Consider the following 27677-nt stretch of genomic DNA (forward strand, 5'->3'; position numbering starts at 1 on the left):
ATTGTGCCATCCTTGTGAAGTAAATTAGGAGGTTGATCAATTTCCGGAATATCATGGAGTGAAATCTTAGTCCAAGATTCTTTTACCCCGTACTCATTCATCAACCAAATCTCATCTTCCCATTTTATCGAGACAATTATACAAAGCTTTCCACCAAGATCAACAAGTTTGCAGTAATCGTAATATTCTCATGTGCTAATTAAACTAAAAGCAACAACTGCTGGGAAGTAATCATCACCATTATTGTTGTAATTAACTAACCAATTAATTAACTATGAGAGGGGAGGGGCCAATTGCAATATAAAAAATTTGCCCATAACCGACCTTTGAAATTATAACTTCACAAAAACATGATTGGCTGGTTGGTTCCGTTTTTTTTATTCTTTTGTTTCCTTTTAATGGCTTAATTAACTAGATTTATATTGAACTTTTTTTTAATTAACTACTGTATATGATGAAAAACTAAAAAATAAAATAACTTTTCTAATTACTTAATAATTATAAATTAATATTCAGTGAAGCTAAAAATGTAAATTATTAATAAAAAACAAAAACTTATAGATAAATGAGATTTTCTACAAATACTAATTAAATAATAATATATATAAATAATAATGATTATTAAGATTCTTAATATATATAGGTTTTAGGTAAAATTAAACAAGTATCAATGTAAAACAAATAAAACAATAAGATTTTCTATAGTGATAATCACCGTGCATCATAAAAATCATCATACATTAATTGTTTTGTGAATCTTCATGCATCAGTTTAACTATGATCTAAGGGTCAAAATCTTATCTTATTTGTTTTATTTTAATACTTGTTTTAAAATATATATATATATATAAGATTAATAATAAAATCGTTCAATATTAAGAATTCCTTTTTTGTTTGGAGGAATGCTACACTTACTAACACTTTTAACTAATTTCTTTTACAAACTGACGTGGCAATCTACATCATTCCAAAAGCTTAACCATGATTAAATTATTTTTCTTCAACTTCTTATTTCATGGGTTATAATTAACCATCCTACTTTCTCTCTCCATAAAACATAAATCTTCTACCTTCCCAAAATCTCCATTCCTTCCCAATTACATACGCTCTCAAGGTCTCCCAGTTACACAAAAAGGAAAAAAGCTGCAAATTACGGATATTGTATACCAAGTGTTGTTTGTGCTGTATAGTGTAGAGGAGATTATGCTGAAAATAATATATATCACGTCCAGGAGGAATCTAGGATTGGAGGGAGTGATTGAGTGAACATATTTTTAGGTGATAGGGTGAAAACGAATCAATGTGAGTTTCTTTAACTTGGGTTAATTAATTTTATTTTTGAAGTAATACATATATAGATGACATGCAAGGCCATGTCAGATGCCATGTAAAAAAAAATGGTTTGTAAAATCAGTGAATGTAGCATTTCTCTTTTGTAAATAACATACTTTTATTAGTAACAGAAATGATAGAGTTACAATTTACAAACACTTTTTTACTAACTAGTTTTAAAAACATGTGGACCAATAAAGAAAAGAGAGAGAGTGAAAAAAGAGAGGATGAATAATTTCATTGATGTCTATGTATGACACATGTGTTTGTAAAATGTTAGTATAAATTTGTTTGTCAATGTAGCATTGCTCAGTAATAATCGTAGGTAGACGTGTAGAACCATAGGCTTCATCTATATTACTATCTTGTCAAAGTTCTTGCACACTCGACATATGAGCATGAGCTTAAGAAACAGAAATATAGGATATATATGCTCATGGCTATGACTATTAATAAAGTCAGAATATAAACCAGGAACCTACGACTAAAAACGAGTCTTGGTCAAATACTATTATTATAGATAGAAAACAACTGAAGTGATTCACAAAATTTTGGGTTTCACGGGAATAATTAACTTCTATATAAGATGTAGACAAAAATGTGAAAACAGAGAGGCTAATAACAGCTTAACAATCTGAAGCTCCAGTTTCAGTAGCAGATCACAAGAAAAACCTTCTTCTGCTGGTGTCCATTTCCGGCTATGGTGAAAAAAAAAGGTCGAAAGGTCACATCAAATGCATGGACAATAACCAAATGCAATTTACATAATAAAATAGTAATAACTGAAAAGGGTAGATAAAGAAGGTAGTTTGTACCTTGTGAACCCACTCATACTCCCCTCCCTTTGTATCAAAGGTCCCATGCTGTAAACTTATTAACTTTAGGGTGAAACGAGGGCCACATTCCTGTAGAAATATCAAAAAAAATTAGCCCAATGCTTTGCCGTTGAAAACATGTATCCGATCAATGTTCAGTGAAATTTTCTATTCGCTGATTTGGAGATTTCAAGGACGCGACAAGTCGCAGAGGTTAATTAATAACTTAAGATGTTACTAGAAGTGACGATTTCAACACAATTACTTTTATGGGTCAATTTCAGTAATAATTTACCTCTAGAACTCTAGAAGGGAGAAATGCATGACAAAAAATGTAAGTAAAATATTAAACTGGTCAAAAGTAAAGTACTGTTCAATACAAGAACCTGGAACATCACTTTATTTAATAACTAAATGATCATAGGCATATATTAACTTTTGTGATTATACTTAACGAACTAATTATCTATGCATAAGTATAAGTTGGACAAGGAGTGTAAAAGTAAACCCTACGTGTTTCAAAAATAATATTTTAGTTTAACCAGCCAACCAAATCTTGCAACTTCTAGTTATATCGACTCTGGCTATAAAAGAAAACAAGAAATACCTGCAGACGAGCAATTACATCCTTTGTCAGAGTCTTCTTCTCCTCCCCGTTATCCTTGTTATTATCATTTGCATCCTTCTTCTCTCCTTTATTTTCAAAAATGTACCTACACAACAGACAAATCCTTTGTTAAAGCACTTCCCCAAGAATAATTTTTTAGAATATATGATCATAGCTTGTGTACCTATGATGACGGAAGAATATAAAATCTCGTTGATTGTGAAAAGTGACAACTCGTCGACCTTTTAATTCAGCATCTTGTGGAAAGAGTGATTCTATTAACCTACAAGAAACAGGTATTAAGAGATTGAGATGAGGACACCAAATATAAAAGCCAAGTTTGCAATAGAGAAGATGGATTTCTACCTTCCAACACGATGACCTAGGCGTGTTGTAAAGTTGTTCAGCACTAGCTCGGGTTTATGACTGGTAGGGTTTCCATGATTCTGCAATAACATGTAACAAAAATTACAAACTTGTCCAAATATATCAATATCTTCCCAATCAAACGAACCAAAGAAATCATCATCATACCACCATCCTGAATGTAGGAATATCTTTATATTGGTTTCAAACCATGATGCAATTGTGAATATTGCAAAAACTTTTAAATGCCCTTGTACACCCTAGCTAACCACTTGTCTACCCCTAATCTTTCAATAGTTATGTATCAAGCATTAAAGTCAAGATAATCTAGTTGCTAACAGGTTCCCACTCACTATGCACGTTCCTACAAGACTAAAGACAATTAAGATCCATTCTCTGCATTCAGGTGACATTGCATCTTACTAGCACAAACTTGGCCGTCACTTTGAAAATAAACATCATACAAATTCCTTAATTATGAGCGTAAAGATTTAATTAGTTTCAGAAGAGCTCAAAGTTCACTCATGTCATCTACTGAGAGAAAACTATACTAAAAACTTTAAGGCTAAATTTGGTCCAGTGACTAGAGGCCAAACCACATCCAAGGTTCATAGCATCTACAATTAACACCAATAGTAAAATATTGCACCCATTGAAAACCAGACATATTGGAGATTTTGCATGCATTCTCACACAATGGTAACATAAAAGCATTTATTTTTCAGTCTCTACACAAGTGCTTGAAACGTTAAGACAAGGTCAGCAAATATTAGTTAACAATTAACAAGTTTTTACTATGCATGCAAAGTAAACAAATAATCAAAAGCCTTCGCTAACAATTATTAATGCCGGCTACCATTTATAATAGTATAATTACAATAGTTCGGAAGAACATAGATAACGTGTTTGTATTTAAGATGACTAAACTGAAAAACATGTGACTTCGTAATACATCATAAGAGAAGAACTTTTATGCTACCGGTCATATATATGTGAAACTGAAAAAAATGCCTTCTAACTCGCTTCATATTAGTCTCATTTAACTTACTTAAACTTTTAAGGTTTTTCAATAATTGCTTCCATTATAAACAAAGGAGAGACTACCATTTAATAACTGTAATTAGAAGCTTTTGGTATAAAAAAGGCTCCTGCTCCCAATAAAAATCAATGACGACAGCTTTATCGTTCTTCCAATAATAATAACAGAAGTAAGAATCTCCACAATAAATCTCACCAATATCTTGTAGGGGGTGCAATTGATAGATGAGATTGATAAAAGAATCCTTACTTAAGATAGGACAGCCGGAAAAAGCAAGCATGGAATTTTGAGAAATAAAAGTACAAGATTATTCAAACCCTTCGACATATAGACGGCAAAGTGGAGTACATTTTAATAGCACGCCCCACATATGTTAATATAATATCCCTTATCATCAGGGCCGGTCCAAGCACTGGGCTAAGTGGGCGACAGCCCTGAGCGTAAAAATTATGGGGGGCGTCAAAATTTAAGAGAGCTACGTATATAGTATATACCGATTACCAGCAAAAATAGGATAAAGTGGAGGCGGCGGATTAGATTGCAGGTTGTATTGGTAAAAGGAGAAAATGACTTTCAGCATATCTTTATTTAAGTCCTTCATATATGTTAAAGTGTCATTTTTACCCCTAAACTTTAAGAGTTATTGTTTATTTTATAAGGAAAGAGACCCACCCCACCAAATGGGTTACGGGTATATATAACATTAATCTTATGATTCTCTACTTTGTTTTTAAATATCCTTAGCAGTTTCTACTTTTTTAAAAATTATTTATAATAAAAGTTTATATTTTCATTTTTGATCGTGGAGGTTATTATAAAATAATGGTCAATTGAGAGAAAAATAATTTAGCAAAAATTAGGCGTAAATATATAAGTTCTTCCATATATTTGTCTATAAACAATGGATTGTTTGTCTAAATTTTTTATCTATGGGCATATCTTGACTACTTGCCCGGAGCATCCGAAAACTCAGGACCGGCACTGCTTATCATTGATAATCAATGCTAAAATGTATCAATTAACAACTAGTAAAGCTCTTGCTCCTGAGTTCCATGTCTATATAGTTTTGATTTTCAACCACTTGGTGTCATGGTGAAAGTTGAACCATGTAAAGAATCACACATGCAAGTAAATCATATATCAAAGAAAAAGTAGTGCTTTAAAAAAAAGCATATTTTGAGAAAAAAGAGGGAGGCTGTATATACATAAACTTCTGTACCTTGAGATCCTTGTGCAATACAAGATTTGTCAGCTTGAAATGAGCTGTAGGTCCATTGGGCAATCCAATAACCAAGAGAGCATCTGTAGATAGCCAATAAAGTCGACAAGGTTGGTAAGCATAATAATGTAATATAACAACAATACCAAATCCCATCATACCTTTACCCGAGCCCCAGGGTTGGAAAGCATGATTTAGCAAAACCATGAAATAGAACAGTGAATGAGAGCTAGACGAAAAATAACCTGGTTCTCTACGGCTGGTGTGGACAACAATGACAGATGTATATTCTTTGTTGTTTGCATAATCCACAATCTGAAGTTGCCAAATGTTTTGAAATCATGCATCTCCAATCGAAACCTTAGTGAAAGATAAAATGAGTCTACACCCATGATACTTACCTTCTTCAAATCGTATGTTCCTCTCTTATAGTACTCTGAATTGGGGACAATGGTGAGTAAATCTTTGATTAATGCCGGTCCCCTCTACAGTTAAAGAAGATTCCAGAGCATATTATTAGCATTAAGCAACATTAAAAAAAATCCAAAAGAGCAGCGAAAAGAAAAACATACCGTAGAATTAAAACGACAGGTGGTCATCAGTACTTTTGGCTCCCGACCATCTTTTAAAACTGCACTGAACTCATCAGCATCATTGCCAGCAAGAAGCTGAAAAAAACATACATGGGTAAAATCAAAATTACATTCTGACCCAAAAAACTAATATAACCGATATCAATGATGCGCCATACATGGACAGAGATAAATTTAAAAAAAAAAAAAAAAGAAAAAAAAAGAGAGATACCTCTTCATCGCCAGCCTTGCAAACAGTTTCATCCTCTTCTCTAGTATTCTCAAGCGTTCGTGGAATCTTCCTTGGCGGAAGCTGCAAAAGTACACATTTACATTAACACAAGTCACATTACCATCAAAAACAAATCGTACAGCACATTACAAAATTAGTGATATAAACTACCGCTTCTCCAAGCTCAAGCGCACGGCTCTCCAACGCTTCACGAGCCTTGGCAATCTTTTTCTTCTCTAGTTTCTTTTCTTGCTTAATCTTGGCATACACAGCCGCCCGTTTATCTTTGTTTTTAATCATCGATGGTAGCAACTGCGGCTTTACGCCAGCGTTATCACCATCATCCATTCTCTTACCACGCTTTTTCGACAAATCATCATCGTCCGAATGAACTTCGCGAGCTTTTCGCTTATTACCCATTACCAACTATTAATACCACAATACAAACATTAACCTAAGTAACACTTCTTTCAATACACTAATACAAAAAAAATACAAATAACTACATATTATAACTATAACTATATATATATATATATATACTAGCATTGTACCCGCGCAATGTGGCGGCGGTGACGGCGACGGTGGTTTAGTGGTGTCGGTGACGGGTGGTGATCGATGACATCGACAATTGGTGTCGAGTGGTCTAACCGTGTAAGTTGATACAATGTTGATAGTGATATTTTAGAAAATAAGGGTTTAAAGTGTAAATTAATTCATTAATGGTAATTTTGGTAACATCTAATAACTCTTTCCTTAAGGGTTGTTTATTAAGTGCAATCTAGTATTTTCCATCTAACTATTTTCTAACTCTTTCTTAAAATAGGGGGTGAATAATCATTATAAAGGAGTAGTACATAATATATATATATATATAATCAATTATATACAAAAACAGAAAATAAACATATGGGTATTAACAAAAATCCAAACTTTTAGCTAAATAAAATCTTAGGAGACTAACTTACATATCAATTATCAATCTTTATTATAAAAACACAATAAATGCAGATTTATAGTGTATATGGAAGATATATAGATATAGATATATATATATATACCTTGGTAAGATGTATTCCAGCGGCAGAGATTTAGATTTGACTGTGGTGCACGGCTGCGATTTTAGGATTATAGAGAAGGAAAGAAGGACAGCAAAAGGTAAAATGGGAAGGGTTTAGTTAGGGTTTTGTTTACTACCCTGTAATTTACATTTAAATAGTACTATGGTCCTTCTTGTTTAACTATTTACATATTTTGCCACTTTTTCTTTTTAAACAAGTGATGGGGGCGTTTCTTAAAAAGAAGGTTATGGTTTGTAAGATATTGTTTGGAAGCAAACAACTTACGAAATTGTGGTGTCAGGCCGTGCCATGAATTTTGGGTGTCCAGCTCGATAATATATTAATGGTGTCCATTAAACGTCAAAATTTGTCATTAACAGCTGAAGTATAGTAAGTATATATAAAAAGGTATCAAAACAACCATAAAAATAATGTCGTTCGAAAATATAAAATAACTATAGCAAAGTTTTCTAACTTATTTTTAAATGCATCAAAATTTAAGTTTTGATACCATAAGTTGTTTAAGTCTCACATAAAAAAATTAATCAAAGTATATAAATCAATATATATGTTTGAACAATGAACACTTCCAGTTTGTGTATTTACTCTTTGCGACTATCTGCATATATTAACATCAAAAAATATAGGATGAGATTATTATGTATGGTATAATAATAAATCAATAATATAATTCATAAGATATTGATGGACTAGTGGACTTTAATATATAAGATAACAACATCTTTTGACTAAGTGACGTATTGTATACAAAATTTGGTGCCCCTTACTTTTTGGTGCTCTGCTCAATTGAGCCTTTCGCACTTGCCCAAGACCGGCCCTGTGTGGTGTAATTGTTCGAAAGCAAATAGCTCCCTGCCAACCTCAACCTCATCGACGAGGTGGTCGAAGGGCATGTCGACGGTGGGCTGACAGAAGCCTAATAATCTATATTTCTCTTTCTATTTCTCTTTCACCATGTGACCATGCTATATGTTTTATTCAAATGTTATATATTTTGTCTTTTATCCTATTTATTTATTTTATTTTTTCCTGTTACATTGTGTTTTTTTTTTTCATCTTTTGGTTTTAGTTTATTTTGCTTTTGTATTTTTTAATATTTGGTTATCCTCGGCCAACAACCCGATATAGCACTAGTTATGATTAAAAAGGACATTTTGGTTGTTTGGATGTTCAACAAATATTTTCGAAACATGAAAATTGTGGTGTGGATGGTGAATTTGATTGAATGGTCAATTAACTACGAGTAATACATAAATGCACAGGCAACAATAGAAATAAATAAATATATCTATATCTATATATATATATAAATGTATATATATGGGGAACAATCAAATAAGAACAGTTTTTAAATAAGAACGGTGAGAATACTTAAAAAACATAATTTTGATGCATTAAAAGTCCATAAAACTAACATAGTGCATTACTAGTTATCATTAATTAAGTGTTTAACAACACATTGATTCGTCAAAATCTAAAAACTTACGTTTTTTTGTGGATGCATTGTTTTGAAGAATATGCATCCAAGATGGATGCACAAAACAAAAAAATAAAACTAACATAGTACATAACTAATTATCTTTATTTAAGTGTTTAACAACACATTCATCCGTTAAAATCGAAATAATCATGTTTTTTGTTTTGTGCATCCATCTTGGATGCATATTCATCAAAATGATGCATCCAACAAAAAATATGATTTTTTCGATTTTGATGAATCAATGTGTTGTTAAACATTTAAATAATGATAATTAATTATGCACTATGTCAATTTTATAGACGAGAACCATTTTTGTCCATTTGATCAATTAGATCAATGGTTGAAAAGATTTGATGACATTTATTAATTAATTTAAATAAAAGTTGATTTACTAATAAATAATAATGGACAAAAGGGTATATCTGAAATATTTATGAAAATAGAATACCAAAACACACGTCCATAGATTATGGATCTTTATTTTGAAACTTTTATACCGTTTCAAATTATTATTAATTTATAATTTATAATAATGGTAATAAATACAGATATTATATTATTCATTTCATTTTTAAAATTTAATTCAATAAATTAATTAACTAATAGAAAAATGATCGATCCAAACATCTATTAATATTTTTAATTTAATTAATTCATAATATATTTTAATAATATATATAAACTTGTGATTATATTTAATTTGTAAACATGTGAATTGTATAAATATAAATTTTAAAAATTATAAAGTTTTTTGTTGGTACACATGTATATGGTCATATTTACAAGTGCACATGTTTTAATAAGGTATAAAATAAAGTGTTTTTAATGTGTACACATATGTTACCGTGTGAATATGTTTATTTTGGGATCACAAGGAATATCTGTATTTCGGTGTCCACATGTGTTATTGGGATATGGTCATTTATATATGTATTTCAGTGTACACATGTATTTATAGTTTTCTACCAAAATCTTCATATTTTTAAGATGTATTTGGTACAATTGGTTGTAATTAGTAAAAAAAAAAATGATATTTATGTTCAAATAAAAAAAAATAAAAGATAGGATATTTACATATTTGATAAACAACAAATTTATATATAGTATAATAATAATTTTTATATATGTACTTGTGAACTAAATATTTATTAGTATTGTAAGTATTACGAGTATAACATGTAATCATGGAACTTAAAAATGAACAGAATTCATAAAATGAAAAGGACGATCGACGGTGATCTATATAATTGTCAAGCTATTTGAATAATTAGTTTTTCAACTTGTAACCGTTTGAGTAGATTTAGGAATTTTATTTTAATATTTTTATTAATTAAAATGATCAATTATTATATTACAATATTACCCTTACATAGATTAATAAAAGATTGGTTCTCATAGTTCTTGACATTTTTTATGGTTCTCATTTTATCTTTTGACTATTATATATATATATACAGTAATTAGCTGTTCCAAATAACTTGCATATTAGCACTTCAAATAGGTCCCAAAACCAATACAATTTCTTACTTCGCACTCAAGTAGAGCATAAGAGATCTACAACTACACATGAACCAATTTCCTTACATACAGAAAAGCCTAAACATGTGACGCCGCATACAGTACAAAACTGAGACCATAAAAAACCAGAACTACAGAAAATCCCCACACAGCATGATGCTGATCTTTGTATAACATCTTTATATGTTGTATGATGGTCAATAGGGTGCGGTTTCTATTTAAAGAATAAAATAGAAAACTAGAGTCTAACTCTTTGTTATACTAACAACCTTAACAGATACAGAGCATAAAGGATTAGCCACCACGGGACATCTTGATTTTGGGCATGGCTTTCTTTAATTGCCGGGCCCGCTCCTTTGCTTCTTTCCTACGAACGGCCTCAGCATTAAGTTTTGACTCAGCCTCCTCCATCATCTTCCTCCTCTCTGTTTTCTTTCTTTGCAATGCTTCTTGTCTTGCATTCTGAAGTTCCTTGTACACCTCCTGTGCAGCCTTTGTTCGTGCTGCTTCAGTTTTGGATCGGGCCTGTTTTCCACAAATTAAGTTTACAACATGTCACATTTGACACGTTAGCAAGTTTCCATTTTTGTAATTTGGAGGTGGCAAAATGGTCTACTCCAGTAACAGGACAAGTTCAAGTTATAATGAGTCCTTTTCATAGTTGATACGGGTCAGGCTGGCTGGAATGTATCAGATTAAAAACATTCTTCCATTTTAAATGCATCAACTATGATCACAAAACCAACATGATTAAACCATAAATTCACCTTTAACAGACAGTTTATGAGACTGCATTAAGATGGATACTTTGGACAACTTTTTACCATATACCTTTTGGCTGGGCATTCTGATTGGACTTGTTTGAGATAAAACATAACCCAAATCGGCCCATTCAGCAGTAAAATATTAAAAATTGCCACCTCAAATGATTATGGAAGTCAAAAGAGAAAATCAAAGCAACCTGTGAACTGAGTTTGTAACGGCCAATTAGGTCAATGTAATAGGGGACTAGCGCTACAAGCCGTGTCATATCAGCCATATGGTTAGCATCAGGAAGAGCAAACTTGAATACCAGCATCTTCCTGTGTGAGCTCTGCTGCTGATCTGAGAAATGCATTGATATGAGCCATTTTCCAAACTTCTCATATGCTTTTTCACCAAACACCTGCAAATATTTTAACAGGGATTTTTTAGCAACCATCTACTTTCAATTCATTTTCATAGGTTTACCTATTGTTTTATAATAGCAAAATAAACCTCGAGCTTATGTAAGTTGAATGAACTATGAGCCCGTTCAGATTTAGACTATAGAAGCCATGTCAATACTCGAATCAAGCAAAGGAACCAATAAACTTCAGACTATGTTTAACTAACAATCTAACAAACACCCCAACACTTGGCATCCAAGATAAAACCTTATGCTCCAAATTAAAAGAGACTGCACACAAAATCATGCAACTTTTGGGTAGTCCAAATGAATCATGATGGAATTCAGTTTGACATATATGGTTACAGGAATTAAATTATTGAATTTACAATCTTTTTGAAATAAAACAAGTTAGGACAATTTAAAGCATTATTAGAACACCCTGGGTAATTTTCGAGCTGTTCAACCTTTATATTTTTCCAAATTTTTTCATTTATCCGCTTGACTCGGTAGAATATAACCCAAACTGAGTAATTGACCCATTCCAAGTAGATGGGTCGAAATCACCACCTTTTACTATCCATCAATTGATTGAAATATGACGAAGGACTCACAAGACCTGCTTGTAAGAGACCTTGAATGGAATAAGTATGTGCAGAGACTTTACAAGACCTATTTAGAGAAGAAAACAACACATGTAAAGCAACCCCTGTGATCAGAATGTGTCCAAAAAAGCTTTTAAAGCATGAAACAACTATAGTCGAAGACTTCATTTGGCGTTCACATATAATTAAGTAACACCATTACAGCTCGTGCTTCATGATATTAACAACTTGGGACTCATTAACAAGCCATATAACATTAGAGTACCAAAGGTTTTCAATAAAGCTCGACATAAACAGAGCACATGAATCTTATGGTCAGAACTCAGAAGTCAAGATGATACATTCTTGATAAAGATGCCACGTACTCTATCACACAGGTAAATCATAACCTAACAAAGTTCAAAGATTTCCATATACTCCTCTAAATTAAATCAGAAACTCCAAATTACAGACTACTACAATTTTTCTAGCAAAACCCAATATAAATTATCGTACTTTTTCATTGTACATCGTATATATAACTTTCAACATCCCATAAAACCAGCTTAAACCCTACAAAACGAGATATTACTATCCTAAAGCATTTCACAATTCATAATCTATAAGATAACAGCTAATATATGCAAATGTTACCTGATCAATCACAGACTCATTGATTAAATCAGCAGCCACCTCTTTCGATTCTGACACAACCATCAACTCATCCGCAACCCACTTTCTCCCACTCGGCCCGGAACTAATCAAACTCCCAAACCTCTGCAAATCCCTCTCCTCCTTCTGCATACCCTTCACAACCTTCTTTTTCCCCAAAGCAAAAACAACATGATCCATTGCATCATCATTCATATAAACCTCAAACCTAATCTCGTCACTACACGGAAAAACCACATTCCAAATCCTAGTAATCAAATCGTGTCGGTTTTTTAGGTCCATTGTTGCCACTAACCCTTGGCAAAACCTACGCCCACTCACATAAAACTTAAACACATTTTGCCCTTCTTTTAACAACAAAGGCGAATCATCGTTTTCGTCGTCTCCTACGCCTAACAAACTAAAATTCTTATCGAAAATCGTGTTACGTGTCGCGAATTTACTCGCCCATGATAATGCTAGTGTCTCATTTTGCTTTTTACCAACAAAAAAATTAATCACAAATAAGATAAAAAATGTTATACATATAATCTCTATTATATATATCCTAACTTTTTTAGTCAATGGTATATGTTCAAAAGCGTTGACCGTTTCATTACCAAAATTATCCGGTTCAGAAATGTTAGAATCGACCGATTTAATAATTTCCGGTTCGGTGATCGATTCAGGATTGGTGGGAAAGCCTTCGAATTCATCTTCATCCCAGTATTCAAACGACGTCGTTTCGGGATTAGGTTCAGGGTTAGGGTTTGGAGTGTGATCAGATTGGGGGTCCGTCGGGGGATGGTCGGTGGAGAGGGTGGTGGAGGGAGGAGGACGGCGGGGGAGATCGGAGATTGGGAGGTCGCCGGAATCTGGCTCCTCGTACTCGAAGCCTTCGAATTGAGGGGCGGTGGCGGAGATAATGATGATGGAGGTGATGGAAAGGAGAGTGATGAAATGGAAGAGAGTGTTGGCCATTTTGGTTTATAATTTGAATGAATGGAGATTTAATCTGAAACAATAAGTGAGCTGGTTCACTGGTTGTTGTCAAAGCTATACTATCAAGTAGTCGTGCCAAAAAAAACAAAAACTGACCCGACCCGCACACGTGACACGACCCGTTCTTGGTCAATGGGTTCTAAAATCAGGTTTGACAAAACGCAAACCGGTTTGAAACCGTTATTCTCAAAAGTTATCCGGCTTTTAACAAGTTTGTTTGATTTTTCCAAAAACCGAATCCTACCCGATCTCAAATTGGTATCAACCCAATCTTAGAGATTGGTACCAAAACCGGTTTTAAACTATCGTTTTCTTCAAAACTACGAATTGGTTGGGTCAAACTAAGTTTTGACTGAATTTGATTTTCGGTTTTTTCTGACCCGATTAGAAAAGAATCCGGTTAAATGGCCACATCCAGTCATCCATTATGAAATGATATATGATGAATTAATTATAAACAAAATTTATAACATGGGGGCTTAGGCATAGGATGAAGTGGACGATCGGTCGAGGTTCGATTTTTTAGGGGGTCTGACTCTTTCTTTATATATATATATATATATATAGTGAAAAGTTATTTTGAGAACCCTTTTTTTGGCGAGAACCTTTGAGAACTTTTCAAATCTAGCCCAACCGATGATTATTCTTTACATGAAAATTGTTTTTTGATTGTTTTCTGAATAACTTATGTGTAATTTTGAAGTTTATAATTGTGTGGAGGCATGGATTATCATCCGTTATACAATTATGTGGAGATTTGGATTCTTGATCACATGTGCACGAATATTGTTATGATCATATGTATGCAAGTCAATCACATGTAATCATAGCAATATTCGTGCACATGTTATCAAAAATCCAAATCTCCACATAATTGTATAACGGATGATAATTCATGGCTCCACACAATTATAAACTTCAAAATTACACATAAGTTATTCAGAAAACAATCAAAAAACAATTTTCATGTAAAGAATAATCATGGGTTGGGCTTGATTTGAAAAGTTTTCAAAGATTCTCGCAAAAAAAAAGGTTTTCAAAATAACTTTACCCTATATATATATAATATATGTTGTTAACTAAGCTCGTTACAAATTTTAAATATTATCCAAAAATTAAACAATAGTACTTAGCAAAAAATAAGTCATCTACCAATTTGCTATAACATTTATCATCGATTTTATATTGTAGTTTGTATAATTATAACTATTGCACCAATCCTCCGGACCTTTCTTTTTTTCTTGGCCGAGGTCTGTAATTCCTTAAAGACGGCACTGTTTTATAATATGATATGATGCAAATAACATGAAAGAAAATCAAAAGAATAATATATAATTGACATATTTGACCTGACAATTAACTTTATAAATATTTATTTGTAATTTAAGTCTCATTATATCATTTCTCTACGATCAAACATATTTTATTTTTATTTTTTCGACAAATGTTATTAGTAGTTAGTTTTAAGAAAAAAAGTTAAATATAGCTCTAAAAAATTTATTAAAAACTCACTCCTTGAATTATAAGGTAAGTGTGCAAGTGCAATCCATCTTAACTGGAGCTGACATATCGTGCCCGACACGACAAGACAAGACACGAACATGATAGGGTTAAACACGAACACGACACGATAGCTAATCGTGTCAGTTTTTCCAAACACGAACACGACATGATTTTTAACAGGTTACACGATAAGGGACCTGTTAAGAGACTTGTTAAAAGTTACACGATAAGGGACCTGTTAAGGGACCTGATAACGTATCTTATCGTGTCTTAACGTGTCTTATCGTGTCTTAACGTGTCTTTAACAGGTTTTTAACGTGTCTTTAACATGTCTTTAACGTGTCTTTAACATGTCCATATATATACTACTTGTCTTATCGTGTCTTAACAGGTCCGGACCTGTTAAGACACGAAACACGTTATGGCCAAACACGAAACACGATAAAACCAGGTCGTGTCGTGTCGTGCTAACAGGTCCGTGTCGGAAATTGTCAGCTCTAATCTTAACTAACTTTTAAGGCTGTAAGTAATACGGAGGAAAAACTTTTATTTTTAATGTCCCAATTTGATTCTGGAACGTCAAGAGAGGACAAAGCCACTAACCTCTGAGTTGGGAAATATGGTGTTGATGTTGATTGTTTATAGGCGATTCTCCTATGTTAAGAAGGTTAAGGCCACTTTATGCCCCAAAACAAGCATACGTGTTTAGTGATTTTTGAGATGAGAATAAATGAATCTTAGGCTCTATATAAGACCCATTGCGAATCCAGGAGATCTTGGTGTTAGCATGATTAAACCCATTGTCACTATGGTGAAACAGCTTACATATGTGACAAAACTATATGTCATAATGATACCCTATGTAGCACCGAAACGGATACGGTAAAAGGGAACGGGAACGGAAAACGGCAAAACTAAAAAATTTAGGATACGGGTACGGCAAAGATACGATAATAAAAAATTAAAATGTATTAATTTTATATAGAGAGAGTTGCGACTTGAGAGATTATGTATAATTATATATGTATAATTTTATAACATAGGTTTGATGGTGACCAATGATCACAGATTAAATTTTTACTAATCAAATTTGGAATTGAAAAAGTCTGATGGTGATCTCAATTGTATAATGTAGTTTTGTGTTTGGGGGTATGCATAGTCGCAAGATGACAGTTGTTTTTAGAATAGAAAAAGCTCATTGAAACTTTAATATTAATTAGATACGGTATGGAAGCTTCACGGAAACGTTTCGGTATATACGGAAACTTCATGGAAACATTTTGTACGAGTTTTCGTTCCCGTGGAGTTTCCGAAACGGGTACTTTGGAGTTTCAATGCATCATAAATGATACCACTATAATTAAAAACTCACATATGTTATCATGATAACTTGAGAACTTGAGATACAATTAACCATAAATACGAGTCAAAATCTAGTTTGACATATAAAATGATAGATTTTTAAACAAATACACATACTTTTTTGACATAATAACTTAAGCTCTCGATATAACTAAAAGATGATAGGTTAGTGATTATGTGACAATTGTTTTTATTTGATGTTTAGATATCATTTTATCTTATTTTTTATATATATGAGGCGAAAAAGAAAATAATTTAAAAGAAAAAAAAAATAAAACAAAACAAAAAGGATCCAAATCCCATGATCACCATCCTTTAAATTGACCGAGCAACCACCAAAAAAAAATCTTGTGGATTTGGTGGCCATATGATAACTTAGAACCATACCATAAACCTTATATAGAAAAGCACAAACATGTTTTAAGGTCACATTTCCAACTTAATTCGTTAATTAACTAAATGAAAAGGTCAAAGTAGTTGACTAGTCAATTTCTTATTCCACTTTAACCTTCAAATAACAGCAAACACTGGAATATATCTTAACTCTCAACATCATTTGAAGTGAAAGCAAAGAAAACAAACCACACACTCACCCATATCATCATAATACAACACACAACATCTCATTGCTCCTTTCATTTCTACCACAATGGAAACCGAAAACCGACCACCACGTCAAGCCATCGACTATAGCTCCAATGTAGACACATCTAGTGCTTTTCGTTCGGTGAAAGAAGCCGTGGAGGTCTTTGGTGAGAAGTTTCTCACTGGTGAAATATTCTTGCCATCACCTAAACCACCTCTTTTGATACCAAAACAAGAAACATTGTCATGGAAATCCACACATAGCTCTCAAACCTCATGGAAATCATGCTCATCGCCTCGAGAAGTTGAAGAAGAGCCGCCATCTTTGGTTGTTAGCTCCTTGAAAAAGCTTGAGATGGAACTTGAGGAAACAAAGAAAGAGTTGAAGTTATTGAAAGATAGAGAGTCTGAAACCGAGGTGGCTTTGGCTTCTTTAAACGCCGAGCTTCATAAGAACATGTCAAAGATCGCGAAAGCTGAGGCAGCCGAGGCAGCTGAGAAAGCGGCGACAATGATATCAAAGTCGTCGTCTTTGGCTCCAATGACTAGTACAGGTGGTGGGGGTGGAGGGAGGAAAGTGATAGAGAAAAAAGTAGTGAAGAAAAAACCCATAATTCCTCTTTTAGGAGACTTGTTTTCCAAGAATAAGAAGAAAGGGGGGAAATCATCAAATGCTTCTCTATTGAATCCAATTTATACATCTTCTCAAATGCATTGGGTTTAAAAATTTGAAGTAACGTAGATATATATGCAAATATATGCATGGATCATAATCATATATGTATGCATGCCCAATTAATCTTGCTTTAATTTCGATTGGAAACATTTTATTTGTTTGGTGTAAGTGTGAATTCATTTGTTTTTAAGTGAATATTTCTGGATGTTAAAGACTTGAAATAGAACGGAAGTGTGTGATTATTTGTCAGAATTTTACTCTTTTGTACGTGTTACTTTGATGCATTCATAGGGAATTAGCTTTTTGAAATTAGGAATAATGACAATGAGACTATGAGAATATCTCCATACCCAAACCACTATAATATGTCTCAAACCCGACCTTTTAGCCATCAATATATATATTATCAAGATTTTTACTCTTTTTCCTTTTATTAAGAGTCATTTCACCATCTATGATTGATTGTAAGTTAACCTCCTATAGGCCACAATGACACGGATAATATTTTTAAAAGTATTTTGCACCAACTATTGGTTCTAATCATCCACATCGTAATCTGAAAAAGGTAAAAAGAGCTCGAAAACATTTAAAGTCGTTGCTTTGGGGCGGATCGAGCCGGACATTATATTTCCTCTATCGACACACTCAATATATACGAATCTATGACGCTAAGAGGAAATAAAAATTTTGTCAAAGAAAACATTCGGAGCCGTTTTAATTATTTTGATACCCCAATTATATTGGGCTTAACGTTATCTTTCTTATATTTGAGTCTAATTTCAGAAGGAATTCAAGTATTTTTGAGAAAACATACATCTTAAATCTGAATAACGTTTCGTTTATATCAAGATTTAAAAAATAAAAAAAAAACATTTAAAATCGCTAGTTCCAAATTAGTTAACCAAACTATCAATTAATGGTCGATAATATTTATCCCCAATTAAACACGATGGCTCGTACAACATAACATACCTAGAATCTAATTTTGAGGAGGTAATAAATGGAAGGAAATAGGGGACAAAGATTTTGTCAAGAAAAAACTCCCACCTTCCAATAACCCAACTATAAAAAGGCCCAACTTTTTTCCTCTGTTGGTCAATAACAGAAACTTGTCCCCAACCCCAACTCTTCTTCCTTCTTCCTCAACCAAATTCTCTCTTTTTTTCTTCTTTTATTTATAGAAAATTATATCTCTATTTATATTAGGTTTTTCTTTCTGCTGCCCATTATTATAATAATTATAAATATAATTAAAAGAAAACAAATATGCAGTGTATGTTGAGCAATTCTTCTTCTTCCTGTTCTTATGCTGCTTCTTCTTCATGTTCACCCTTCCCCAAGGTAAATTTCCTTTTTAATTGGTTATATGTGTGTGGATATATATATATATATATGTTTGTGTGTGTGTGTTTGTGTTTGTGTGTTTGCCAGTTTTCTTGTCTTCTAATAACGAACAATTGATGTTCACCAGTTGCAGGTTTCAAGTAGTATATTGGGCAACAGACTATCTTTTCCAAGGGGCGTTTCAAGGTTACCGAAACTCCGGGTTTCGCCGGCTTCAGGTTCGAAAGGTATTATCTTTGTATGCTGTTTAGTATAAGACTGCAAGTTATTACATGGTTTGTAACTCTAGATCATCTTAGTTTATAGATGACCGACTCGGTCCAATAGCCAACATGAGAGAAAGTAAATCGTGTAAAATTGTGTTTAATTGTCCAAGAGGGTGGGTGTTTTTGCTAGCTTATTGCAAAGAGCTTATGCTACTTAGCTTCTCAAAAATAGCTTTTTTCTTGGCCGAAAAGGCTAAAAAGTCATAAGCTTTTTGAGTAAGAAAAAGTGTTTACTTTTCTAATAGAATAGTAGTTAGATTATGCATAAGCGAAAAACTTGTGAAAATAAGGCAACTCGGGCATTATTTATTCAAGTGTTTACTTGCATATCTAATAAACAATTTTGAGTGTTTGGACGCTATACTTATTTGAAAGTAAATAGGCACTTCAAAATAAACAGGTTTGTTGGTGTTTATTTTCAATATAGATAAGCACTTTAAAATAAGCAGTCCGGAACACTTTCTAACGTTAAAGCTGCTAGCTTTTGCTCTATTGTAACTTCTCTTTTTGAAATTGGTGATCCTTAATGTCAGGTTTAGGTATTGCGTTGCAGTTGAACTGTTGAAGTAGTGTTAGTTTAAGTTTTCTATCGTAAATTGCCTGACATGGAAACAAGGCTCTTATACAACCCAAACAGATATAATACTTTTGAAATTGTTGCATAATTTCTACATTGAGTTCTTCACTATGCAAGTAGTGTTAATGGCAATTAATTATTTTCTAGAAATTGTCTATTGCAGTTTTTGTAACAGACAAAGCTTTCTCGTTGCAATACCATTCCTGCTCCAAAATTTTCATGTTTGATTGATAGACAGTCATTTAGATTCAACTTAGATATCAATAAGAAGCCATTTGATTACTATGAAAGGATCTATAGGCAGTTGTGGAATGGAATTTTTGAGTTAAGAACCTTAAGGCAATAATCTTCAACTTTAGTGCAAGGATTGAATATTGGCATGTTAAATGCATCTTTTTCAACCAATATACTAACCGAAATAACAGTGCATTTTGTATCATACTGAAATTGAGCACATCTGATTTTGTGCCACTTAATGTAGACATTACAAACATCCAAGATTGCTAGGTATGGTTAGTCAGAACAGAAGCATATTATCAACTTATGTTACTCATAATTCTTTTAGCAGGCAGGTTGATTATCACTTGGGGGACTTGTTTCGATTTTATTTATTATACCAAAAGTTTATCTATGTTCTCATATGGTGTGGTAATCCGTTTGACATTACTAACCTGTTGCTAAACCCATCTTCTGTTGCAGTTGTAAAGGCTGTTGCTACTCCATATTCGGCTGTTGAATTGCCTCTTACAGCTGAAAACATTGAGAGCGTATTGGATGAAATCCGACCTTATCTCATTGCGGATGGAGGTAATGTTGCATTACACGAAATTGATGGAAATATTGTACGCTTAAAGTTACAAGGAGCTTGTGGTTCCTGTCCAAGTTCTGTAACCACAATGAAATTGGGTATCGAAAGGCGTCTTATGGAGAAGATCCCTGAAATAGTTGCAGTTGAACCAATCCCAGATGAAGAAACTGGACTTGAACTCAATGAAGAAAACATTGAGAAGGTAAATTCAACATCTTAATAGTCTTTCGCTTCTTAATTGCCCCAAAGTTTATGATATATTCAGTATGATGTAGCATTTTCCTCAACAAAGTCCTACTTTAGTTTTCTATGAGTTTAGGGTGTGTTTGGATAATCGGATTTCTGTTATCAAGCTGATTACTATTACGTCATAATAATCAATTTTAAGTGCTGGGATAAACTGATTCTGCTTCTGATTAACTGAATATCTAGAGATCTAATAATTGGTTTCGAGTAATTTAGCCTCATACTAGTCCCAACAAAACTTATTATCAAAAGTTCTTCCTTTCTTATAATGCTCCTTGCAGTTTGTATCTGGTAGAAAATGTGATTTTGGATGATCGTAATCAGTTGTCATAAAACTTATTATCTTTGGTTAGATATATTGTTTGACAATCCAAGTCTTTGGAATATATAGGTGCTGGAAGAAATACGTCCGTATCTTGTTGGGGCAGCAGGTGGATCAGTAGAGCTGGTGTCCATAGAAGAGCCGATAGTAAAAGTACGCTTAACAGGTCCTGCAGCAAGTGTAATGACTGTAAGAGTTGCCCTGACTCAGAAACTGCGCGAGAAAATACCTTCCATAGCTGCAGTTCAACTTTTACAATAGATGTTCGTATGCTTTCTTATGTTTCAAACATATTTGGGATCAATTGAACCTTGGTTCAGAGGGTGCTTTACCAAGCTACAAACTCCATGCCTCTTTTTTTTTTTTTTTTCTTTTCATTATAGTTCTCATCATAAAGTAAAAGCCATGTAAATATATTAAACGTATCTGGCTATAGCGTAAAATTGTTGGTCACTCCGACTTGTAATGAGTTGATTTAAAATTTGCCAAGGTATATTTATATGCATAATGATACAAGATCACATTATTTTTTCATTCTATTAATATACATTTACACTTTGCTACTAGATATATATAGCTGTAGCTTTTCATAATGATCAGCCACGTACAAGTTTAGTGCCATACTGCCGAATGGCAATCAGAATTTCAATCAAAACGATTATATATGGTTAAGTTCATGAATATAATAATGTTTATAAAGAATATATACCCATACTACAATTACATGTACGTGATTTACTTTCTTGCATTGATCTTTTGTACAACTAGTCTACTCGTATTGGAGAGGGTTCCAACTAGCTAGTAGTCGAAAAAGTTACTAGAGTAATCAGGGCACTCGGTTCAGTGAAGAGATTTGGATGCCTGAAATGCTTTTTTAATCTCATATACCGATTGATATAACTAGTTCAATTACTAGTAGGTCTATATTGGTACACAAAGAGTAAACTTTATATTATCATTATCATAGCAGATTAAATGAATTTTTTTTTAAGCCATAATCACTAAAAGAGTACCGGGGGGGGGGGGGGGGGGGGGGGGGAGCTATTCTTATGACCATTCACATAGTAGGAATAAAACTTATCGGCTTGGGACATCTTAGAGCATCTGGTATGGCTCTAGGCGTCATCTAGTGTTGCTCGCCTGCTCAGCGACCATACTGATTCATGTGTTCGACGTCATCGGCTTTGGAATGCCATTAAGTGTTGGGCCATTGGTACTTTTATTCTATTACCTCCCACAAATTAAAATAAAGGGTGTCCTTGGTCACCCCGGGTTAACAAGTCAGTGATGGAGTGAGCAAAATGATGTGACGTTGATATAGCAATATTAGCACCGATGTCAAAACCAAAACAACTTAGTTTAATTCTTTAAGGGTAACATCAAATAATCCTTAATCAATGATATCATCAACAACCAAAAAAACCTAGAAAAGATTCCTCAACTCTAATAGTAGAGTTGAAATCAACATACCTCACAATCAAAGACAAGTTGTTGTTGATGACTTGTATTAGGGGTACAAGTCACCATGATGCCCTTGTAATCTTACTCGCCAGATTTTTGGATTGGAATGTTCTGTCATATTCATACAAGATTACATTTCGGAGACTACATTCACTTTTAGACATGGGCTTAGCTTTGCACAAAAAACAAAGCAAGTGACTTCATTTTATGAGATTATATGGCATTTAGATTTGGTTACAACTTGTTTATCAACTTGAGTTACATGTGAGGGATTCTCTATATATGTATATGCTTGTTCTCTATCGTTAAGACTTCGTTTAACCAGTGAAAGTATCAATCCAGACGGGCTCAATGTGGAAAACAAGGAGAAAACACCAAATACACTTTGGATTACGCTGTGATTTCTCTTACCAACTCTAGATATGTTCTTATGACGAAGGTTATGACGTAAAGGTAATCTTCGGACAATTTTGCTTCCACATAAGCTTTTAACAATCAATTTAACTTATTCACCCATCAACCAAAAGACACTAGAGAATCTAAAAATATACTAGAAATGTGTACATATGATTTTATCTAATTTCCAACTACTATATAGAGATTATACACCTTGTTGAAAAGTTTTAAAAAAAAAAATGCAAAATGACCATCATTCCTTAATTAATTAATTTACACAATTAGTCTATCTATACTCCTTTATAACAGGAGTTCTTAATTCAGCAATATTTTTATACCTATAATACCCCCAACCTCAGACAAACCTAATACGAGTAATATTCACGCAGCCATCAAAATTCACCCACAATCCACGCAGCTCTTTCGCGCACACCCTCTCTCTCTGTTATTGCACCACCACCACCACAACACAAATCACAACCAACCTCCCCCCTGCTCTCTGTCTCGATTGTTGAATCTGGATAAAATTATCTCGATTCCATCAGATGCCTTCATATGATTTTTTTTTTACGATAAAGTTTTTATCTATGTATAATGATTTCATCAATGTTGTTTACTATTTGTTGCTAATCTTTTGTATGTATTTTTTAACCCAGATTTGGGGGACTCATCAAATCAAAAACTTCACACATCAATCGGTTAGTTCAAGAGGGGGGATTTGAATTTTATTCATAGATAGATGGGCATGTGCGGTAACTTTTATCTTTCTAAAATTGTACAAATCCCTATTTGTTATTTTTTTGAATTGTATTTTCTTAACATTTTATTTTTTTTATAATTGTCATTCATCATTGTAGTTTTAACTCAAAAGTTTTAGGTTAATTTGGTATCCTGCTCTGTTTTATACGGGTAATGAAAAATGAAATATGTATGCCTCTAAATTGTTAATATCTATGCGTAACCCATTTTGTAATGAACCTATAAATGTTTGTCCATGACAGTCTTTCTCATTCTCAGCTGGGTTGGATCAGTGGTTGGAGCCCTTGACCTCTATGCCCTTGCCTCTGGAGACAGAGGTCAAGGGTTCGATCCTCATGCCCAGCAAGGCTGGAGGTCCTTTTCTACCTTTGGTAGAACATGGAACCAGCCTCTCTACCTTTGGAAGGGGTAAGGCTGTCTACATTTCAACCTCCCTCATACACCGTCAAAGACGAGACCCAAAACCCGTGGAAGACGGCATTGGGAAATACTTACTTACTTTTCTATAGTGACATTCAACTAGACAACTATTTCAAACTAATGATTTTGAAAGTCTTGCATTCTATAGACCAACTTACGTACTATATCTTAAACAATTTAGTTATATATGTTGCTCCAAAAATCGCTATGACCCTACAACAGAATACGCAGAGTATTCAACACGATGGGACAACTATAGAAATTGGTTCTTGAGAATGTCTTTGGATGAAATACTTTTGAGCCAAGGTCAAAAAACATAGCTAGCTAAGTTGGAACCAGAGGTAGTTTTAAACTCTACCCTTAGGAGGATAGTTGGTACTACTTAATGACACTAAATTATGCATTCTTTCTCAATGTTAAATGATTATGCAATGACTTCATGTTACTTATCGGTTGACATTGAGTTTATGCCCTTCATAGAGGCTTTTCGGCACTTATTTTTCTCAACCAGAAAGCTTGCTATTATACTTCATTTGTTCACATAGACTCATTTCTCCGAAATGTGCTTATGTTTTTGTCTTAGCCTTGTACGTGTGCTTGGTGTTGCTGGGAATAGGTAATACCCATTCGCTTCTGGAGTATTCATAAAGCATTAGGCTTAACTCCTCTTTTTTTAGCATGTCGCTCAGCCCAGGTATACCGCTCTTTTGGCTCTTGACATTTTGCCAACACGATTATTTATTTATGAAATCATCTTTTTCAGTTTATACACATCTATATCTATACCTCCTTATAAAACATATTAAATTAAGAGATTCAGCACTTTTTCCCTTCCCAAAATACCCCTATTTAAAAAAAACCTACACTCCTCTATCATCATCGCTTCTGCCAAACCAAACCAACACACATACATCTCCATAGCTTTTGCAAATCATCATCTCCTTCCATCTCCACCGCCGCTGTCTTCTGCGTACACCGCCACTATCTACTGTAAATCGGAGTCTTATTTTGATTTTCTATATGGAATTGCAATTATTTGATGTATGGGAATCTTCTTTTGATTTTCTTCATTATCTTTTGACGTTGTATTTTTTATATTCTGGAATTGCAAATCGAATCTTTGTTCTTAATGTCGTATCTTTTCCCCTTTTTTTCAGATTTGGAATCCATCTCGAAACCCCCCCCCCCCCCCCCCCCCCCCCCCCCCCCCCCCCCCCCCCCCCCCCCCCCCCCCCACCCCCCCTCCCAACCCCCCCCCCACCCCCACCCCCCCCCCCCCCACCCCCCCCCCCCCCTCCACCCCCCCCCCCCCACCCCCCCCCCCCACCCCCCCCCCCACCCCCCCCCCCCCCCCCCCCCCCCCCCCCCCTGATTGATCGGTTTTTTAATATTAGATCTACGTATATGAACAATCAAAGCTTTTCTTAATTTTCAAATAAGCTTTTCTTCCCCTTTTTGTGTTTTTGCAGAATCAACAGTTGCAAAGGTTTCAACCATTGTGAACAATATCATGGTATGATTTTTACATTGCCTCTTAGATTAGAATCATATGTCACTGTCGTTTTTTTATGCTGAGACTATCAATTTGAAACCTTGAAAACAAACATCCCTGTTCTTTTGTCTACAGCTCTCAATCGAGAGTTTTATCTGGCACTATTAGGTAGTTTTAATCCCACCCATAGGTATGGCACTCATGTGTTTTGAAATTCTTAATGTATTCCAAGTACACTGAAGTTTCAAATATCGAGAGCTCCATGATGTCATTTGTCATTAACGTGTAAACTACTAAACTTGACCAGATTTAATTTAGAAGAAAAATCCAGGTTTGTGTGGTTGTGCCACCAGGTCATTTTGACACATACCCATTCACCAATCTGGCCAGTTTTTTACTTGCATATTTCACTTTCATTTAATGCATATTATTACATTTGTTGTTTATAACAATAGTTGCGTTGCTGGTGAACTTTTATTGCAGCGGAAGCTTCATTGCAAGTTTGATGGGCTTCGTTGATGAACCTGCTTACATTGATCATCATTTGGTAAGCTCAACATTTTCAAGTCGTAGTCATGTTGACGGATCTATCTATACTACCTTATAATGATTATAGGCATATGTTGAAAGAAGAGATGCGAAAAGATGAGATTACCTTCATCAAATCAAAAGACACACCCGCTCAATTCCCTGCTTTCCCTTTGTCTTAAAAGCGTTTTAAGTTTTAAAACAGACACTCCCCCTCGGGACTTTCAATCCGGATGATTCACTATTTCCCCATCACACACAGATCTTATCTTACTCCCCCTGCCACCATCACCACTCCACCTTCAAGCCCCCCCTGCCGCCGCCGCCAATACTTCACCATCTATGACGCCATACCTTCTTATCTCATTCCTGGTAAATGTTCAAGCCCCTTGCCGCCACTTCACATTTACGACGTTGCCAATTCTATTATAATTAGCTATTATAAATTAAATTAATTTAGATTTAATTAAAGCACTCTTTATTTATGATTCTTGGATTTTTTATTTTCAGGGATCAAAAATCAACCAAGGTGATTCGTTGTTTGATGATATTCGAAACCGACAAAGCCACAAAACTCAAAAGAAGCCACATATAAAGAACAGTCGAGTCCCTCTCAACTAGGATGATTCGACTTACCAGTCTGTATTCCTGGATGTGTTCAAGTGACATACTCCAATTTTAGTGACCCGAACACATTGCAGTGGTGCTACATATTCTAAAGGCATGGTTGGTAAAGGGTCAACCGGATTTTTTTTATGAATCATTAAAATAATCATTGTAATATGGAGCAACATGATAACAAAACCCATAGTCCTTAAATATCAGTTGAACATTTTGTATATATCAATATCAGCAATTGAAAATGCTTTGTGTGACTTTATATCCTTTTAAACCCTTCAACCCATTCCATTTTTTAGCTAGGTTGTTAACTCTGTAGAGTAGCAAATGAAGAAAATAGGCTTTTGGAGTAAAACTCTGGTTGCAGTGTTAATACCATTATCTATTCGGGAAAAATCAATATAGCAATTGTAAGCGGATGGCTAAACAATAGAAAATCACTTCCAAAACTCCCCTTGCTGTGTGAACATAAACGCGGGCCAAAGGAACTTCAGTACAAGAAGTGGTTTCAAATCTAGAGCTTTGCAACTTTACACCATTGTATCATATACCAGTAGCATGCCCACTGATATTATGATGTGTTTATTATACTTGCGTAGTTTGCTATCACAAATAGTCAAATAGTACATAGGATTCTGCATTTCTAAGCTGATTTAGTGATTTTACAA

The 27677-nt window shown here is 34.0% G+C and overlaps 4 protein-coding genes across 5 annotated transcripts; 2 read left to right on the forward strand and 2 right to left on the reverse strand.

Annotated features, from left to right (window-relative positions):
* Positions 1–1829: 1829 nt before the first annotated feature.
* LOC122592893 (ribosome production factor 1) lies at positions 1830–7350 on the reverse strand. The gene is made up of 12 exons (XM_043765218.1): positions 7244–7350; positions 6354–6608; positions 6183–6263; positions 5951–6046; positions 5780–5863; positions 5624–5693; positions 5379–5461; positions 3121–3200; positions 2939–3037; positions 2755–2860; positions 2148–2237; positions 1830–2030 (listed from the first exon to the last, which is right to left on the reverse strand). Exons 2-12 carry the CDS (start codon positions 6600–6602, stop codon positions 1992–1994), a joined length of 1077 nt encoding a protein of 358 aa, XP_043621153.1. The 5' UTR covers positions 6603–6608; positions 7244–7350; the 3' UTR covers positions 1830–1991.
* A 2854-nt stretch (positions 7351–10204) lies between these two features.
* Positions 10205–13672, reverse strand: LOC122591100 (uncharacterized protein At5g49945-like). The gene is made up of 3 exons (XM_043763304.1): positions 12648–13672; positions 11224–11427; positions 10205–10787 (listed from the first exon to the last, which is right to left on the reverse strand). The coding sequence occupies exons 1-3, from the start codon at positions 13623–13625 to the stop codon at positions 10557–10559; spliced, it is 1413 nt and encodes a 470-aa protein (XP_043619239.1). The 5' UTR covers positions 13626–13672; the 3' UTR covers positions 10205–10556.
* A 3461-nt stretch (positions 13673–17133) lies between these two features.
* Positions 17134–18021, forward strand: LOC122591102 (WEB family protein At3g51220-like). Its single transcript, XM_043763307.1, has one exon. It carries the CDS (start codon positions 17161–17163, stop codon positions 17818–17820), a length of 660 nt encoding a protein of 219 aa, XP_043619242.1. The 5' UTR covers positions 17134–17160; the 3' UTR covers positions 17821–18021.
* Positions 18022–18941: 920 nt separating this feature from the next.
* Positions 18942–21869, forward strand: LOC122591101 (nifU-like protein 2, chloroplastic). Of its 2 annotated transcripts, none has more exons than XM_043763305.1 (4): positions 18942–19113; positions 19244–19343; positions 20659–20969; positions 21405–21869. In XM_043763305.1, the coding sequence occupies exons 1-4, from the start codon at positions 19039–19041 to the stop codon at positions 21594–21596; spliced, it is 678 nt and encodes a 225-aa protein (XP_043619240.1). In that variant the 5' UTR covers positions 18942–19038; the 3' UTR covers positions 21597–21869. The 2 variants fall into 2 exon arrangements, with proteins under 2 accessions (XP_043619240.1, XP_043619241.1); XM_043763306.1 differs by having other exon boundaries at positions 19250–19343.
* Positions 21870–27677: the final 5808 nt, after the last annotated feature.

The sequence above is a fragment of the Erigeron canadensis genome, chromosome 3, assembly GCF_010389155.1.
Source record: "Erigeron canadensis isolate Cc75 chromosome 3, C_canadensis_v1, whole genome shotgun sequence".
Taxonomy (NCBI): domain Eukaryota; kingdom Viridiplantae; phylum Streptophyta; class Magnoliopsida; order Asterales; family Asteraceae; genus Erigeron; species Erigeron canadensis.

Excerpts from the sequence above, each read along its gene's own strand:
- LOC122591101 (XM_043763305.1), top strand. The coding sequence starts at position 19,039 with ATGCAGTGTATGTTGAGCAATTCTTCTTCTTCCTGTTCTTATGCTGCT. Across the intron at positions 19,114-19,243 it reads CATGTTCACCCTTCCCCAAG|TTGCAGGTTTCAAGTAGTAT; the intron begins GTAAATTTCCTT and ends GATGTTCACCAG. Across the intron at positions 20,970-21,404 it reads ATGAAGAAAACATTGAGAAG|GTGCTGGAAGAAATACGTCC; the intron begins GTAAATTCAACA and ends TGGAATATATAG.
- LOC122591100 (XM_043763304.1), bottom strand. The coding sequence starts at position 13,625 with ATGGCCAACACTCTCTTCCATTTCATCACTCTCCTTTCCATCACCTCC. Across the intron at positions 11,428-12,647 it reads ATGAGTCTGTGATTGATCAG|GTGTTTGGTGAAAAAGCATA; the intron begins GTAACATTTGCA and ends AAATATTTGCAG. Across the intron at positions 10,788-11,223 it reads GTTACAAACTCAGTTCACAG|GCCCGATCCAAAACTGAAGC; the intron begins GTTGCTTTGATT and ends TGTGGAAAACAG.
- LOC122591102 (XM_043763307.1), top strand. The coding sequence starts at position 17,161 with ATGGAAACCGAAAACCGACCACCACGTCAAGCCATCGACTATAGCTCC.
- LOC122592893 (XM_043765218.1), bottom strand. The coding sequence starts at position 6,602 with ATGGGTAATAAGCGAAAAGCTCGCGAAGTTCATTCGGACGATGATGAT. Across the intron at positions 5,864-5,950 it reads CCTGTCGTTTTAATTCTACG|AGGGGACCGGCATTAATCAA; the intron begins GTATGTTTTTCT and ends CTTTAACTGTAG. Across the intron at positions 3,201-5,378 it reads TATTGCACAAGGATCTCAAG|AATCATGGAAACCCTACCAG; the intron begins GTACAGAAGTTT and ends ATGTTATTGCAG.